The sequence below is a fragment of the Amblyraja radiata genome, chromosome 14 (genome assembly GCF_010909765.2).
Source record: "Amblyraja radiata isolate CabotCenter1 chromosome 14, sAmbRad1.1.pri, whole genome shotgun sequence".
Classification (NCBI taxonomy): Eukaryota; Metazoa; Chordata; class Chondrichthyes; order Rajiformes; family Rajidae; genus Amblyraja; species Amblyraja radiata.
Window position 1 is genome coordinate 1,891,671 of NC_045969.1, and position 17,899 is coordinate 1,909,569.

Sequence of the window (17,899 nt, forward strand, 5' to 3'; positions counted from 1 at the left end):
TCTCCCCAACATCGGGAACATGTTTCCTGCACCCAGCCTGTCCAATCCCTTAAGAACTTTATGTTTCTATAAGATCCCCTCTCAACCTTCTAAATTCCAGTGAATACAAGCCCAGTCGACCCATTCTTTCATCGTATGACAGTCCCGCCATCCCGGGAATTAACCTGGTGAACCTACGCTGCACTCCCTCAATAGCAAGAATGTCCTTCCTCAAATTAGGGAACCGAAACTGCGCACAATACTCCAGGTGTGGGCTCAGCAGGGCCCTGAACAACTGCAGACGGACCTCTTTGCTCCTAAACTCAAATCCTCTTGCAATGAACAGGGCTTGTCCTTGAGTTGGATCAAGTATAGGGAGAAAACACCAGCAAGCAGTCGTTACGATGATCCCCACCTCACCAAAGATAGACACAAAATGCTGGAGTAACTCTGCGGGACAGGCAGCGTTTCTGGAGAGAAGGAATTGGTGACCCTTCTTCAGATTGTTGATTTAAATCAGCATCTGCGGTTCCTTCCTGCACACGCCCCCCACCTCACCAACTGGGGAAGTCTGAGGAAGTGTCCGACCTAAAAGTCACCTATCCATGGTACACAAAATTGCTGGGGAAACTCAGCGGGTGCAGCAGCATCTATGGAGCGGAGGAAATAGGCGACGTTTCGGGCCGAAACCCTTCTTCAGACCCCTATCCATGTTCACCTATCCATGTTCTCCACAGATGCTGCCTGACCCGCTGAGTTACTCCAGCACTCTGTGAAACGTCACCTATCCATGTTCTCCACAGATGCTGCCTGACCCGCTGAGTTACTCCAGCACTCTGTGTCTATCTCCAACTCGTTTCTATGTCACTGAACCTCTGCAAAATCTCAAAGTCCGCCCACGCTCAGTGCGGAAACAGGCCGTTCGGCCCAACTTGCCCATGCCAACCAACATGCCCCATCTACACAAATCCAATCTGCCTGCATTTGGCCCATATCCCTCTCAACCTATCCTATCCTCACACCAGTCCAAATGATTCTTAAACATTACGATAGCTTCCGCCTCAAATACCTCCTCCGGCAGCTCGTCCCATGCACCCACCATCCGTAATTGTCGTGGTATAATTGTAAATTGTCCCAAGCTTGTGTAAGATAGTGTAAGTGCGCGTTGAACGCTGGTCAGCATGGACTCGATGGGCCAAAGAGCATCTCTAAACTACACTAAATAGAAACAAATACTCTGGAAACTTGATGGAGGAGAGGAGCCCTCATTAAAACATACTAAATTGTTAAAGGGATGGAGGGTTGACCAGGGAAGTTTCCTGAACGAGGAATGTGGGAGCAGAGTGCACAGCTTCCAGTAAACGCACCAACATGGAGGACACGTTCGTTCTTCACCCAGAGGGGGGATGAATCTTAGGTTTTCAATTCCAGGCGTTGGAGTCTTGGCCATTGATTTTAGTGCAAAGAATTTGATCGATTTGTGAACATTAAAGTGAATCGAGTGATATGTTGGAAAAGACGCCGAGAGATTAGATCAACCACTCTTAAAATGAAGGGCAGGGCGATGAAAGGCCCACCTCGACTGTGTCTTACGTCCGATCAAGGTAGCTTGGGAGGAGATCCCAGGGTGATATCATCAAAAGGATTTCATTAACACATGGGCGGCACAGTGGCGCAGCGGTAGTTGCTGCCTCACAGCGCCAGTGACCCGGGTTCCATCCCGACTACGGGTGCTGTCTGTACGTTCTCCCCGCGACCTGCGTGGGCTTTCTCCCACATCCCAAAGTCATGTGGGTTTGTAGACTAATCGGCCCCTCTGTAAATCACCCCTAGTGTGTATTGTGTGGATGAGAATGTGGGCTAACATAGAACTAGTGTGAATGGGTAGGGTCTCGGTGGGCCGAAGGGCCTGTTGCTATGTTGTATTGCTAAACTTTGCAGTAAAACATCATAAGACCTGGCGCGTACATTAATACAGACATTAGAGGGGAAAGGTATTGTCAAACAGCCAGGGCCATAGACAGGATAGACACAAAGTGCTGGAGTAACTCAGTGGGACAGGCATCATCTCTGGACAGAAGGAATGGGTGACGTTTCGGGTTCGAGACACTTCTTCAGACCCATAGACAGGGTGGTTAGGTTTGATTTTCTCTCGGGCAAGGGAGTCTAAAACCAGATGCCATCGATTTAAGGTGAGAGGGGAAATAAAGTTCAATTAAGTCTGAAGAAGGTCACTGACCCCAAACATAGTCTGTCCATGGTGAGTGGGCAAATGTTTGGCAGATGCAGTATAATGTGGATAAATGTGAGGTTATCCATTTTGGTGGCAAAAACAGGAAAGCAGACTATTATCTAAGTGGTGGCCGACTAGGAAAAGGGGAGATGCAGCGAGACCTGGGTGTCATGGTACACCAGTCATTGAAAGTGGGCATGTAGGTGCAGCAGGCAGTGAAGAAAGCGAATGGTATGTTAGCTTTCATAGCAAAAGGATTTGAGTATAGGAGCAGGGAGGTTCTACTGGAGTTGTACAGGGTCTTGGTGAGACCACACCTGGAGTATTGCGTACAGTTTTGGTCTCCAAATCTGAGGAAGGACATTATTGCCATAGAGGGAGTGCAGAGAAGGTTCACCAGACTGATTCCTGGGATGTCAGGACTGTCTTATGAAGAAAGACTGGATAGATTTGGTTTATACTCTCTAGAATTTAGGAGATTGAGAGGGGATCTTATAGAAACTTACAAAATTCTTAAGGGGTTGGACAGGCTAGATGCAGGAAGATTGCTCCCGATGTTGGGGAAGTCCAGGACAAGGGGTCACAGCTTAAGGATAAGGGGGAAATCCTTTAAAACCGAGATGAGAAGAACTTTTTTCACACAGAGAGTGGTGAATCTCTGGATCTCTCTGCCACAGAGGGTAGTCGAGGCCAGTTCATTGGCTATATTTAAGAGGGAGTTAGATGTGGCCCTTGTGGCTAAGGGGATCAGAGGGTATGGAGAGAAGGCAGGTACGGGATACTGAGTTGGATGATCAGCCATGATCATATTGAATGGCGGTGCAGGCTCGAAGGGCCGAATGGCCTACTCCTGCACCTAATTTCTATGTTTCTATGTCCATTCCCTCCAGAGTTGCTGCCTGACCCGCTGAGATACTCCAGCACTTTGTGTTTTATATCAGTCAGGCCCCAGCCACACATCCAGAGGTCGTGTTTCTCTAGCTGGCTCCCATCCAGATACATCGATCATCGTGGGAATCCTTGTTCCCATCCCGTCATTGCCGGTACATGTGACAATTAAACACTCCAGACTTGACTTCTTCTCTCAAAAACGTTGCAACACATCCACCGACAAGTCCAGGACGCTGCAAATGGAGGTTGGTCAACACAAGGAGGGTCTGAACAAGAGTCCCAACCCAAAACAAGTTCATAGGTTCGAGGAGCATTCGGTCCGTCAAGTCTACACCACCATTCAATCATGGCTGATCTATCTCTCCCTCCTAACCCCATTCTCCCCATAACCCCTGACACCCGCACTAATCAACAATCTATCTCCGCCTTAAAAATATCCACTGACTTGGCCTCCACAGCCGTCTGTCGCAATGAATTCCACAGATTCGCCACCCTGACTAAAAAAACTCTCCTTCCTAAAGGAACGTCATTTAATTCTGAGGCTGTGACCTCTGGTCCTAGACTCTCCCACTAGTGGAAACATCCTCTCCACATCCACTCTATCCAGGCTTGTCATCTTTGTCTCTTTTTGCTCCAGAGATGCTGCCTGCCCCACAGAGTTACTCCACCATTTTGTGTCTATCTTCGGTATATCCCACGCACGAAGGAACTTTCTCCACCATCTCCAGTGTGTGGTCACGCAGCTACCTCGATTGTGAAGCGGCTCCAGCCCGCACTGTGGGTTCCCGTAGACGGACGAACACACACAAAGGCTGTTCAACAGATCGCTGCGGGGTTAGAATGTTGATGAAGCAGTGGGGTTGAGTGAAGAATAATGATGGGATCTCTCCCCCACCTCCATCAGTAACCGGCAGAGATGCCGCCAGATCCAACCGGAGGCCAGGAATTAATTTACCGTGGAGCTGATCTGCATTAATCAGAGGCCAAAGCAACGGCAGAAGCAGATTGGGAATCGCAGGGAAGGCAGATGGTGCAGGCAAGGTCCCAGTGCCTCCAGCATCACCAGAGGAGCGCTAAACAGAAGCTGCGACCAGTCAGTCTGCGTTAGTTTAGAGATACAGCGCGGACACAGGCCCTTCGGCCCACCAAGTCCAGTGATCCCTGCACATTAACACTATCCTATACACACACACACACACATCAGGGACAATTTATATTTATTCCAAGGCAATGATCCTACAAATCTGTACGTCTTTGGAGTGTTGGAGGAAACCGGAGAAAACCCATGCAGGTCATGGGGAGAACGTGCAAACTCCGTACAGACAGCACCCGTGGTCAGGATGGATCCCGGGTCTCTGGCGCTGTGAGGCAGCAGCTCTACCCGCTGGGCCACCGTGCCGCCCCATTGCTGCAGACAATAGACTCTAGGTGCAGGAGTAGGCCATTCGGCCCTTCGAGCCAGCACCGCCATTCAATGTGATCATGGCTGATCATCCACAATCAGTACCCCGTTCCTGCCTTCTCCCCATATCCCCTGACTCCGCTATCTTTGAGCCCTATCCAGCTCTCTCTTGAAAGTATCCAGAGAACCGGCCTCCACCGCCCTCTGAGGCAGAGAATTCCACAGACTCGCAACTCTCTGTGAGAAAAAGTGTTTCCTCGTCTCAGTTCTAAATGGCTTACTCCTTAATCTTAAACTGTGGCCCCTGGTTCTGGACTCCCCCAACATCGGGAACGTTTCCTGCCTCTAGCGTGTCCAAACCCTTTACAATCTGATATGACATTCTCTGGGGTGCAGTTAACATAAGAGTGGGGGGGGGGGGGGACTGAGGGGTAACTTTAATTTTTACACAAAGGGTGGTGGGTGTAAGGAACGAATTTCTGTAGTTGAGGCAGGGAGTATCGCAACTTTTAAGGTCGACAAAATTGCTAGAGAAACTCAGCAGATGAGGCAGCATCTATGAGGCAACACATAGATGCTGCTGCACCTGCTGAGTTTCTCCAGCAATTTTGTCTACCTTCGATTTTCCAGCATCTGCAGTTCCTTCTTAAACATCGCAACGTTTAAGAAACTTTGGACAGGTACATGGATAGGACAGGTTTGGAGGGGTATGGGCCAAACGCGGGCAGGTGGGATATGTTGGTTGGCCTGGGCAAGTTTGGTGGAAGGGCCTGTTTCCACACTGTATGGAACGAACCCATGCCTGCTACCATGGGTGTGACTCAGTAAAACACATTTGACAGAGATAGGCACAAAAAGCTGGAGTAACTCAGCGGGACAGGCAGCATCTCTGGAGAGAAGGAATGGGTGACGTTTTGGCTCGAGACCCTTCTTTATTGTACCGCTGCTGGCAACCCAAATACCACCGACCTTGGTTGTGTGGCAATTAAATTATTTCAATTTCAATTTCAATTTAGACTGAGAGTCAGGGGAAACGGAGACTTGAGATATGGAAGGGTAAGGTGTGAAAACAATGAATCAAAACAGACGACAATCAAGGAAATGTAACCTATTTTTTTTCTCTTCAGAGATGCTGCCTGTCCAGAATTACTCCAGCATTTTGTGTCTATCTTCGGTTTACAAGTTAGACAATAGGTGCAGGAGTAGGCCATTTGGCCCTTCGAGCCAGCACCGCCATTCAATGTGATCATGGCTGATCATCCACAATCAGCACCCCGTTCCTGCCTTCTCCCCATATCCCCTGACTCCGCTATATTTAAGAGCCCTATCTAGCTCTCTCTTGAAAGCATCCAGAGAACCCCCCTCCACGGCAGAGAATTCCACAGACTCACCACTCTCTGTGAGAAAAAGTGTTTCCTCGTCTCTGTTCTAAATGGCCTACTTCTTATTCTTAAACTGTGGCCCCTGGTACTGGACTCCCCCAACATCGGGAACATGTTTCCTGCCTCTAGCGTGTCTAAGCCCTTAACAATCTTATATGGCCTTATACGCGTTTAACAGAGAGCTTCAGGACAGCAAACACACACACGTACAACACTTCCACATTCCACACAGTGGTTTTGTAGGGCAGCCTGCCAGGTTGCTATTTATTTGGCCAACTCAGGAGGCCATCGACAGTGACTGACAAGGAGGAACAAGGGCTAGCGGTGAACAGAGTGGGAGCGACCTCTTCTGGCCGCCGAGGGAAATGCTTCATGGAAGGAGGAACCGTGTGTTGTGTGTTGGCCCTGCTCATGTGAACAGCAGCTGCCTGACCAGGCAAATGCAACCGTTCCAGCACCCAGTTATTGACATCTCGCACACGTCTTCAGGACTTTTATAGCTGATGGAATGCAGCGTGGTTCTGTGACCGGACGGGAATGGGAAGGAGAAGGGGGATCTTGGATGAGATGCCAGTGGAGGTCTTGCCCTTCCTCAGACGTCACCTCCACGCACTGGGGATTCGGATCTGAACGGGCAGAGTCGCCCTGCGTCTGCGCAACACAACCTTCATCAGAGTGAGCGCCTCACACAGGAAGGGGGCAGACAAGGGGGGGGGGGGGGGGAGAAGAGAGGGAGAAAGTGCGGGAGAGAGCAGGGCGAGAGAAAGCGTATGAGAGTGGGGGGGGGGGAGAGAAAGCGAGAGAGAGAGAATGCGTGAGAGAGATGCGGGAGGGAGAGCAAGTGTGAGAGAGGGAGAGAGAGAGAGAGAGAGCGCAAGGGGGAGAGAGAGAGAGGGAGAGAGAGAGAGGGGGAGAGAGAGAGAGTGGGGGGAGAGGGAGAGGGAGTGGGAGAGGGGGAGAGAGGGTGCATGAGAGATGGGGGAGAGCAAGAGAAAGTGTGAGAGGGGGGGAGAGGAGAGAGAGGATGCATGAGAGAGAGGGGGAGAGAGCAAAACAAAGTGTGAGAGAGAGATGGGGAGAGAGAGAGCAAGTGTGCGAGTGGGGGAGAGAGAGCATCCACTGATTGAGCAAAGGAGACACGATGCTGGGATCGACAGAGGGGAAGTTGTCTGAGGGACTCTTGTTATAAGGCAGCTGCGGTGAGCTCAGAAGAAGTCCATGGCCGAGGGCCGTTTGCTGGTGGTGAACGAGTCTGGCTTGGGCCGAAGCAGGGGAGAGGAGTTGGGTGTATAGTTGGCCTTCAGCACGCTGTAACGAGGCTGCTGCTTCGGGTCAAACGCAACCCGTGATGTTCCCGCGGGGCTGACCAGGATGCTCTTGTCCGTCCTCTTAAATTCTGAAAATTAAAACATTAAAACCTGATCAACAGATCCGAAACAATGTTATTTTTATCTAACACAGCTGATGTTATAGACGGCACGGGAACCTCATGCAAACTGGTGCCTCAGCCCAACATAGGTTCAAGGTGAAGGGGAAAAGAGGGGTCACGTTTCCACACAAAGGGCAGTGGGTGTATGGAACCAGCTGCCAGAGGAGGTCGTTAAGGCTGGGACTATCCCAATGTTTAACAAACAGTCAGACAGGTACAAGGATAGGATAAGTTTAGAGGGATATGGGCCAAACGCAGGCAGCTGAGACTAGTAATAGCTGGGATATGTTGGCCGGTGTGGGCATGTTGGGCCAAAGGGCCTGTTTCCATGCCATATCACTCTATGACAACCAAGATGCCACATCTACACTAGTCCGACCTGCCACATTTGGCCTAACCCCCTTAACCTTTCCATTCGCACACTGACCTTCCTATCCTGGGACTCGTCCACTGTCAGACTGAGGCCAAACGCAAATTGGAGGAACGGCACCTCATATTTCGCTTGGGCAGCTTACAGCCCAGTGGTGTGAACATTGATTTCTCTAACTTCAAGTAACCCCGGCATTCCCTCTCTCTCCCCACCCAAGTCGCACCAGCTTCTCGTTCTCAAACAGCTCACAGAGAGACACAAAATGCTGGAGTAACTCAGCAGGACAGGCAACATCTCTGGAAAGAAGGAATGGGTGGCGTTTCGGATCGAGACCCTTCTTCATTTTGTGTGTATCTTACCCTACTGTAGGGATCCATGCCTCTGGTGGTTATATACATCCCTACCATGTCACCCCCTCAGCCTCCTCTGCTCCACTCCTGGGAAATGGACCCAGCCTGCCCCTTCTCCCCTGACCACTCAAGCCCTGTTGTCCAGGCAGCATCCCGGTGAATCTTTTCTGTGCCCTCTCTGCTGCAAACACGTCCTTTACGCAATAGACAGGGAGGGAATTGTACAGGAACTGACAGCTACACTCAGTGGGTAATTCTGTCTTGCCTGATAGCACATTTTACCTGCTGTTGTGTTCTTTCTCAATCCAAAACGTACTTTCTTTGTAGAAGTCGACCTGATTTTAATCTGTGGGAGCAGAAGAAAAAGAACATACTTCAAAAACAGCAGGGACGTTTGACAAAGGCCTCTTGGTTAAAAAAAGCACGCAGGCCCAGTGATGTCGAGCTCCAGGAATGGTCTGAAGGTGCAGACAGCTGCAAGCTTGGTGGAAACACAATGGTTTAATGGGGTCACAAGGAACTGCAGATGCTGGAGTAACTCAGCGGGTCAGGCAGCATCTGTGGAGAACATGGATAGGTGACGTTTCACAGAGTGCTGGAGCAACTCAGTGGGTCAGGCAGCATCTGTGGAGAACATGGATAGGTGACGTTTCACAGAGTGCTGGAGTAACTCAGCGGGTCAGGCAGCATCTGTGGAGAACATGGATAGGTGACGTTTCACACAGTGCTGGAGTAATTCAGCGGGTCAGGCAGCATCTGTGGAGAACATGGATAGGTGACGTTTCACAGAGTGCTGGAGTAACTCAGTGGGTCAGGCAGCATCTGTGGAGAACATGGATAGGTGACATTTCACAGAGTGCTGGAGTAACTCAGTGGGTCAGGCAGCATCTGTGGAGAACATAGATAGGTGACGTTTCACAGAGTGCTGGAGTAACTCAGTGGGTCAGGCAGCATCTCTGGAGGATATGGAGAGACTGAAGGAGTCAGAAGAAGGGCCCCACTAGAAACATCAGTGAACATGATGGCAAGACCAACTCTTATCTGCTGGCACATGATCCACATCCCTTCATATCTATGTCCAAAAGCCTGTTAAACCCACTATCGCATCTGCCTCCATCACCACCCCCAGCACACATTTCCTTTAAACGTTGCCCCTCTCACCTAAAGGCCGTTCCCTCCAGTCTTTGATACTTCCACCCTGGAGAAAAAAGGTTCTGACTATCTACCCTATCTAAGCCTCTCATCATTTTATTTACTTCTTTGAGATCTGCCCGCAAACTCCAGCGTTCCTGAGCAAACAATCAAATCTGTTGAATTCTTTGCCACAGACGCCTGTGGAGGCCAAGTCAGTGGATTTAAGGCAGAGATTGACAGATTCTTGATTAGTGCAGGTGTCAGGGGTTATGGGGAGAAGGCAGGAGAATGGGGTTAGGAGGGAGAGATAGATCGGCCATGATTGAATGATGGAGTAGACTTGATGGGCCGAATGGCCTAATTCTACTCCTATCACTTATGATCTTGACTAGCTCCAATCTCCAGAGAGAGATGTGTCGGAAGGAACTGCAGATCCTGGTTTAAACCGCAGACACAAAATGTTTAAGAAGGAACTGCAGATGCTGGAAAATCGAAGATAGACAAAAATGCTGGAGAAGCTCAGCGGGTGCGGCAGCATCTATGGAGCGAAGGAAATAGGCGACGTTTCGGGCTGAAACCCTTATTCAGACTGATGTAGGGTGGGGGGGCGGGAAGAACAAAGGAAGAGGAGGAGCCAGAGGGCTGAGGGAGAGTTGAGAAGGGGAGGAGACAATAAGGACTACCTGAAATTGGAGAAGTCAATGTTCATACCGCTGGGGTGCAGACTGCCCAAGCGGAATATGAGGTGCTGCTCCTCCAATTTCCGGTGGTGCTCACTCTGGCCATGGAGGAGGCCCAGGACAGGAAGGTCAGATTCGGAATGGGAGGGGGAGTTGAAGTGCTGAGCCACCGGGAGATCAGATTGGTTATTGCGGACCGAGCGGAGGTGTTGGGCGAAACGATCGCCAAGCCTTTGACCGAGCGGAGATGTTCAGCGATTTGTAGACACAAAATGCTGGAGTAACTCAGCGGGACAGGCGGTGTCTCTGGAGAGAAGGAAGGAATGGGTGACGTTTGGGGTCGAGACACTTCTTCAGACAAAGGATCTCGACCCGAAACCTCACCCATTCCTTCCTTCTCTCCAGAGACGCTGCCTGCCCTGCTGAGTTACTCCAGCATTTTGTGTCTATCTCCAGAGGGAAATGCTGCCTTTGACAGCAAGAACGAGGAATGATCTTTGGCACTGTAGAGCCGCCAAGGCCAATCCCCCTTACCCTGTGTCTCTCTGCTCTCGACAATCTCCCGGCAGACGGCCACATGACGGTTTGCAGCCAACGTGCTGTAAACCTGCCCACACACCCAACAAGGAGCAACGTTTGTGGATCAATAGACAATAGGTGCAGGAGTAGGCCATTCGGCCCTTCGAACCAGCACCGCCATTCAATGTGATCATGGCTGATCATCCCCAATGAGTACCCTGTTCCTGCCTTCTCCCCATATCCCCTGACTCCGCTATCTTTGAGCCCTATCTAGCTCTCTCTTGAAAGTATCCAGAGAACTGGCCTCCACCGCCCTCTGAGGCAGAGAATTCCACAGACTCACAACTCTCTGTGAGAAAAAGCGTTTCCTCATCTCCGTTCTAAATGGCCGACCCCTTATTCTTAAACTGTGTGTGGCCACTGGTTCTGGACTCCCCCAACATCGGGAACATGTTTCCTGCCTCCAGCGTGTCCAAACCCTTAAAATGTTTCAATAAGACCCCTCTCATCCTTCTAAACTCCAGAGTGTACAAGCCCAGCCGCTCTCTGTGAGAAAAAGTGTTTCCTCGTCTCCGTTCTAAATGGCTTACTCCTTATTTTTAAATTGTGGCCCCCGAGTAGAGCCAGGGCTCAGAGAAGAGGAAGGGGAGAGAGAGAGAGAGGGTCCTCACCTCCTTACGTCGCCGCAGCCTGGGAGTAGAATTCACGCCCCCCACTTTCCTGATGAAGAGGGACTTCGACACGGGAACGCTTTCAAACTTGGCAAAGGCGCAGGGCTTTGCCACGGTCAGTGCCGGGATCACAACATTTGGTCGGGCCTCATCCTGGGCCACAGCCGGCTGAAAACAAAAACCACATCGTTGACCACCAACACCACGAGTGGTTAAAGCAGCCAGCCCAACACCGCCAACACAGCCTCCAACAACACGCAGCTCAGCTCATTACTACCTTTATTTTATGTACACATATGATGAAAGAATGGGTCGACTGGGCATATATTCGAAAATTCGAGACGTGAAAAGCCACAAATCTTCGTAAATATATCGTAGATATATTTTCCTGTATATATTCAGAACAAGGGGCCACAGTTTAAGAATAAGGAGTAAAATATTTAGAATGGAGACGAGGCGTGAGTCTGTGGAATTCTCTGCCTCAGAGGGCGGTGGAGGCCGGTTCTCTGGATGCTTACAAGGGAGCTAGATAGGGCTCTTAAAAATAGCGGAGTCAGGGGATATGGGGAGAAGGCAGGAACGTGGTACATTGGGGATGATCAGCCATGATCACATTGAATGGTGGTGCTGGCTCGAAGGGCCGAATGGCCTACTCGTGCACCTATTATCTATTATTGTCTATATGCCCAGTCGACCCATTCGAAGGATGAGAGAGGATCTTATCAAAACGTATAAAATTATTATATGTTTATTAAAGTTATTAAGGAATTGGATGGGCTGGATGCAGGAAACATGTTCCCCATATTGGGGGAGTCCAGAACCAGGTGTCACACAGTTTAAGAAAAAGGGGTCGGCCATTTAGGATTGAGTTGAGGAAAAACGTTTTCAGCCAGAGAGTTGTGGATCTGTGGAATTCTTGGCCATAGAAGGCTGTGGAGACAGATTCTTGATTAGTACTGGTCAGGAGTTATGTGGAGATGGCAGGAGAATGGGTTTGAGAGGAAAAGATAGATCAACCATGATTGAATGGCTGGGTACTAAATGGGCCGAATGGCCTAATTCTGCTCCTATCATGGGCGGCACGGTGGCGCAGCGGTAGAGTTGCTGCTTCACAACGCTTGCCTCGCCGATCCCGACTACGGGTGCTGTCCCTATGGAGTTTGTACGTTCTCCCCGTGACCTGCTTGGGTTTCTTCTGAGATCTTTGGTTTCCTCCCACACTCCAAAGACGTACAGGTTTGTAGGTTAATTGGCTTGGTGTAAATGTAAACATTGTCTCCAGTGTGTGTAGGATGGTGTTAGTGTGCGGGGATCGCTGGTTGGCACGGACCCGATGGGCCGAAGGGCCTATTTCCGTGCTGTATCTCTAAATTGAACTCTATCACTTACGACCTTATGACAAAGGGCATAACGTTTAGTACAAGATAGAGTCCAGTAAAGTGGGGAGAGTTGGGCCAGATCTACTCACACTTCTCTTCATCTTCAGCTTCTTGCCGAACCCCACACACAGCTCGGCTGCCTTCCTCTTGCTCCTGACTCCGGCCCGGCTGACAGGCGCCTCGCTGCCAACGGCTAGCTTCTTGCTTTGCCTCTGAAGCTTCACCACATCCCTCTTCACCTTCTTGCAGACCATGGGCTCCTTGGGAGTCGAACCTTCGGGCCAGCTCGTCCCGTTGGAGAGCGACGCCTTCTTCATCTTCCTCTTGGAGACAGCGTCGCCGGGGCTGGTCACAGGACGTGGGTCGGGCTTGCATTTGCGGACTTGCTTTTTCTTGGCCAGATGATCCTGTCCCCGACTTGGTTCATCGCTGCCGCCCACCGCTCCCTCTTGTGTCATAGCTCCGGCGACCAGTATCGACCTCTTCTTCTTTTTCTTCATGGGTTCCCGGAGCGACCCTGCCTTGGTATCGGGCACATCCTTCACGACCCCCTCTGATGGACCCTCGCTCTCGCCCGTCCCCGACGGATGCCTCCCTTTAGGGCACCGCTTCTTCTTGTTCTTCCCTTTCACGGCCTTTTTCTTACCTGGAGAAACACAAGCTGACTTTCAATAGACAATAGACAATAGGTGCCGGAATAGGCCTTTCGGCCCTTCAGGCCATCACCGCCATTCAATGTGATCACGGCTGTTGATCCACAATCAGTACTCCGTTCCTGCTTTCTCCCCATATCCCCTGACTCCGCTATCTTTAAGAGCCCTATCTAGCTCTCTCTTGAAAGCATCCAGAGAACCGGCCTCCACCGCCCTCTGAGGCAGAGAATTCCACACTCATAACTCTCTGTGAGAAAAAGTGTTTCCTCGTCTCCGTTCTAAATGGCTTACTCCTTATTCTCAAACTGTGTGGCCCCTGGTTCTGGACTCCCCCAACATCTAGTGTGTCCAAGCCCTTAACAATCTTATATTTTTCAATGAGACCCCCTCATCCCTTTTAAACATACTTGGCTAATAAATGACGATTACGATTATGTTGGCCGGAGTGGGGAAGTTGGGCCGAAGGGCCTGTTTCCACACTGGATCACTCTGACTGTAAAATCACAATCCAACTCAGAGGGGGGTGGCGAGCTGGGTGGGGATCAATATCACAGTGTGGTAAATATCTCACCAATTCCTTCCTCCTTCCCCGGCATAGCCTTCTCCAGTCTTTGCTTCCTCTTCTTCTTCTTCCTCCAGTTAAAATCATCTTCATCTTCTTCGTCTGAAGACATGTCACAAGGAATGGCATCTTGAGGAAAGATTCCTGCAAAGACAAATTGCACAATCGCAAGGCGTTGATTTAGTTTAGAGATACAGAATGGGAACAGGCCCTTCGGCCCCGCTGACCATCAACCACCCGTTCACACTAGTTCCACGTTACCCGCACTATCTCATCCACTTCCTACATGTACACCAGGGGCAGTTTAAGCTACTAACAAACCTGTGCGCCCTTGAGACGTGGGAGGAAACCAGAGCTCCCAGAGGAGACCCACGCGGTCACAGGGAGAACGTGCAAACTACACACAGACTGAGGTTGGGATCAAACCCAGGTCAAACCCTTGAAAACACAAACTACCAGATTCTGAAACAGCTGTTAATATCATAGACAAACAGTTCTCGGATGCTAGGGATTCATTCCCAATCTTCCAACCCACCCACTTTTGGCACTTACACTTTTAAAACAAACTTGCACTTTGTAACTCTCACATTATATTCTATATTGTTTATTTTCTCTTTTGTACTTCCGGGCAAAGATCCTATAGCGAGCAAGATAGCCCACTCAACTAAAAAGATGTAGTACGGTCATGGACAGATTCATGGGTAATTTTCGGCCCCATTTCCTTAACCGGCTTCTGGCTCCGCACCAAAGATCCCGTAGCGGAGCAAAGATACTAGTGCGGAGACGGAAGCCGGTTAGGGAAACATCCTCGTAAAAATAAAAGTTCTTTGGTAAAAATCTTCTCCTCATTTTCAGAATTATAATTTATTAACACAAACTGTTCTCCCGCAACGTTGATTACACTGCGAGTCGGGTCGGGTTGGATTACGGAAATGGATGAAAAAAAGGCCCACGTTCTGCTCCATTGCGTACTACAGGTCAGCCCATTGCATTTAGCAGGAGTGGTCTATCTTGCTCCGCTATAGGATCTTTGCTTCCGGGTGTCTAGAAATGCCCGAATAACTCGCAAAATAGAGCTTTTCACAATCTCGATGCACATGACAATAAGAAGCTAATACAGGGTAATGTTACCTACTGAAACTTGTCTACCTAGCCACGAGGATTCACATGAGGAGCCAGGGACAGGCCCTGCAGCTCTGCACGCTGAAGTAATCTACAGAACTCCCACTTTTTGGAGTTAATGTATCACTGAGATTAATTGTTTCCTTGAATGCACTGCAGACTATTAGTAATATGTATAGCTGGAGTCAGTGTGTAAGAAAGAAATGCGGATGCTGGTAAAATAGAAGGTAGACACAAAATGCTGGAGTAACTCAGCGGGTCAGGCAGCATCTCTGGAGAGAAGGAATGGGCGACGTTTCGGGTCTCGACCCATTCCTTCTCTCCAGAGATGCTGCCTGACCCGCTGAGTTACTCCAGCATTTTGTGTCTAAAGCTGGCGTCAGCTCGTGCCACAGGTCGGTGCTTCATCCTCACCTTCAGCTAAGTCCCGGAACCTAAAAAGAAGAGGAAAAGGACAGTATTTAGTGGACGATACACGTTCGGTAGCACCAAAGCCCTTGAGTGGTTCAACAAATGCACCACAGTCATGAAACAGACCACCCCAGCATTGCACGCCACACTTTCACCAAAGATCACATTCCTCGATGCTCAAAGATCACATTCCCATGGCAGTTCGATGGGCCACGAAATGAACAATAAAATGTCAAACTGAGAGTAATGGGAGGGCACAGGGCTCGCAGCTGTGGAGCTCCGCAGGGCTCGGTGCTGGGGCCGCTGCTCTTCACGTTGTATATTAATGATTTAGACGAGCGGATTGAAGGCTTTGTGGCCAAGTTTGCAGATGATACGGAAATAGGTGCAGAGGGCAGGTGGTGCGGAGAAAGCAGGGACTCTGCAGAAGGACTTGGACAGGTTTGGGAGAGTGGGCAGAGAAGTGGCAGATGGAATATCGTGTAGCAAAGTGTGGAGTCATGCATTGTGGTCGCAGGAATAAAGGCGTGGACCATTTTATGAATGGGGAGAGAATCCAGAAATCGCAGGTGTAAAGGGACTCGGGAGTGCTGGGTTTTCTCCGGGTGCTCTGGTTTCCACCCACACTCCACAAAGACAGAGAGATTTCTAGGTCAATGGGGTTTGGTAAAAGTGTAAATTGTCTCTAGTGTGTAGGGTAGTGCCAGTGTTGGCACGGACTGCAAGGCTCGGTGCTGGGACCACAGCTATTTACAATATATATTAATGATTTAGATGAAGGGATTACAAGTAACATTAGCAGATGACACAGAGCTGGGTGGCAGTGTGAACTGTGAGGAGGATGCTATGAGAATGCAGGGTGACTTGGACAGGTTGGGTGAGTGGGCAGATGCATGGCAGATGCAGTTTAATGTGGATAAATGTGAGGTTATCCACTTCGGTAGCAAAAACAGGAAGGCAGATTATTATCTAAATGGTGTCAAGTTGGGAAAAGGGGAAGTACAATAGGATTTGGGGGTCCTTGTTCATCAGTCACTGAAAGTAAGCATACAGGTACGGCAGGCAGTGAAGAAAGCGAATGGCATGTTGGCCTTTATAACAAGAGGAGTTGTGTATAGGAGCAAAGAGGTCCTTCTGCAGTTGTACAGGGCCTAGTGAGATGACACCTGGAGCATTGTGTGCAGTTTAGGTTTCCAAATTTGAGGAATGACATTCTTGCTATTGAGGGAATGCAGCGTAGGTTCACAAGGTTAATTCCCAGCATGGCAGGACTGTCATATGCTGAGAGAATGGAGCGGCTGGGCTTGTACACTCTGGAGTTTAGAAGAATGAGAGGGGATCTTATTGAAACATAAGATTATTAAGGGTTTGGACACACTAGAGGCAGGAAACATGTTCCCGATGTTGGGGGAGTCCAGAACCAGGGGACACAGTTTAAGAATAAGGGGTAAGCCATTTAAAATGGAGATGAGGAAAAACCTTTTCACACAGAGAGTTGTGAGTCTGTGGAATTCTCTGCCTCAGATGACGGTGGAGGCCGGTTCTCTGGATACTTTCAAGACAGAGCTAGATAGGGCTCTGAAATTTAGCGGAGTTGGGGGATATGGGGAGAAGGCAGGAACGTGGTACTGATTATGGATGATCAGCTATGATCACATTGAATGGCGGTGCTGGCACGAAAGGGGCGAATGGCCTCCTCCTGCACCTATTGTCTATTGACTCGGTGGGCTGAAGGGACTGTTTCTGTGCTGTATCTCTAAAGTAAAACAGTGGGAGTGAGTCAGAGCCAATGGGTGAAAGGACATGGCATCAACGGGAGACAAACAAACGGAAGGTCGATGGTTGGCGTGGACTCGGTGGGCTGAAGGGCGCGATTCCACGCTGTAGCTCTAAACGGGTAGAGCATCAATACACAAGTGTCAGTAGAAGCACAATGCACCCATGACGACCAAGAGCGCTCCCATTAGTACGGGTGTCAGGGGTCGAGAGGGAAAGATAGACCAGCCGTGATTGAAAGGAGGAATAGACTCGATGGGCCGAATGGCCTAATTCTGCTGCTATCACTTGAGTATGAGTATTACGTTGAGTATGAAACTGCCTGACCAAGCTGGTCGCGGAGCTGTGGCTGAGAGCGATGCAGAGTTTGCAGGAGTGAAGCAGGAGAGGCTCTTACTTTCGCACCAGCTTGTACAGGCGCTTCCTGTTGTGGGTGGGAGTGCCCGCTCTGCTGGACAGCTGGAACAGACGGTCGGCCACAGCCCCGTAGTCAAACTGCAGAAACAAAAACCACCGCTGGGTCAGTACATTCCCGTCCCAACCACACGCCAACGACTCGCAGCCGCGTAGGACGCGACCTCGACTTGCTACGCCACACATGGGAAGGAGACAAGAATCACCAGCGTTTAATTGTCACATCTACCGAAATCGGAACAATGATATTGTTGCCTGCAGCAGCAAAACAGGTCTGTAAGCACAGCACTCATAGATAATGCACAGATCAACAAAGATCAAATGGAGAATTCTTTAGATATTGTATTGATCGCTAGTGCACTGTCATCATAAATGTAAACCAGTTCATGGAAGAAACAACACACTAGCTACTGCGGATGCTGGTTGACAAAAAAAAAGAGTGCTGGAGTAACTCAGCGGGTCAGGCAGCATCTGTGGAGAACATGGATAGGTTACGTTTCACAGAGTGCTGGAGTAACTCAGCGGGTCAGGCAGCATCTGTG

General features: G+C 49.8%; 1 protein-coding gene across 1 annotated transcript in view; it reads right to left on the minus strand.

Annotated features, from left to right (window-relative positions):
* Positions 1-6,109: 6,109 nt before the first annotated feature.
* The window catches only part of LOC116980273 (ribosomal RNA processing protein 1 homolog A-like), a 34,187-nt gene continuing 22,397 nt past the window's right edge, over positions 6,110-17,899 (minus strand). Inside the window, exons 10-16 of the mRNA XM_033032340.1 lie at positions 17,341-17,438; positions 15,171-15,190; positions 13,644-13,778; positions 12,509-13,065; positions 11,041-11,208; positions 8,319-8,382; positions 6,110-7,283 (exon numbers count right to left, since the gene is read on the minus strand). Of these exons, the coding sequence (XP_032888231.1) occupies positions 7,093-7,283; positions 8,319-8,382; positions 11,041-11,208; positions 12,509-13,065; positions 13,644-13,778; positions 15,171-15,190; positions 17,341-17,438 (1,233 nt within the window). The 3' untranslated portion in view covers positions 6,110-7,092. The remainder of the gene's footprint in view (positions 7,284-8,318; positions 8,383-11,040; positions 11,209-12,508; positions 13,066-13,643; positions 13,779-15,170; positions 15,191-17,340; positions 17,439-17,899) is intronic.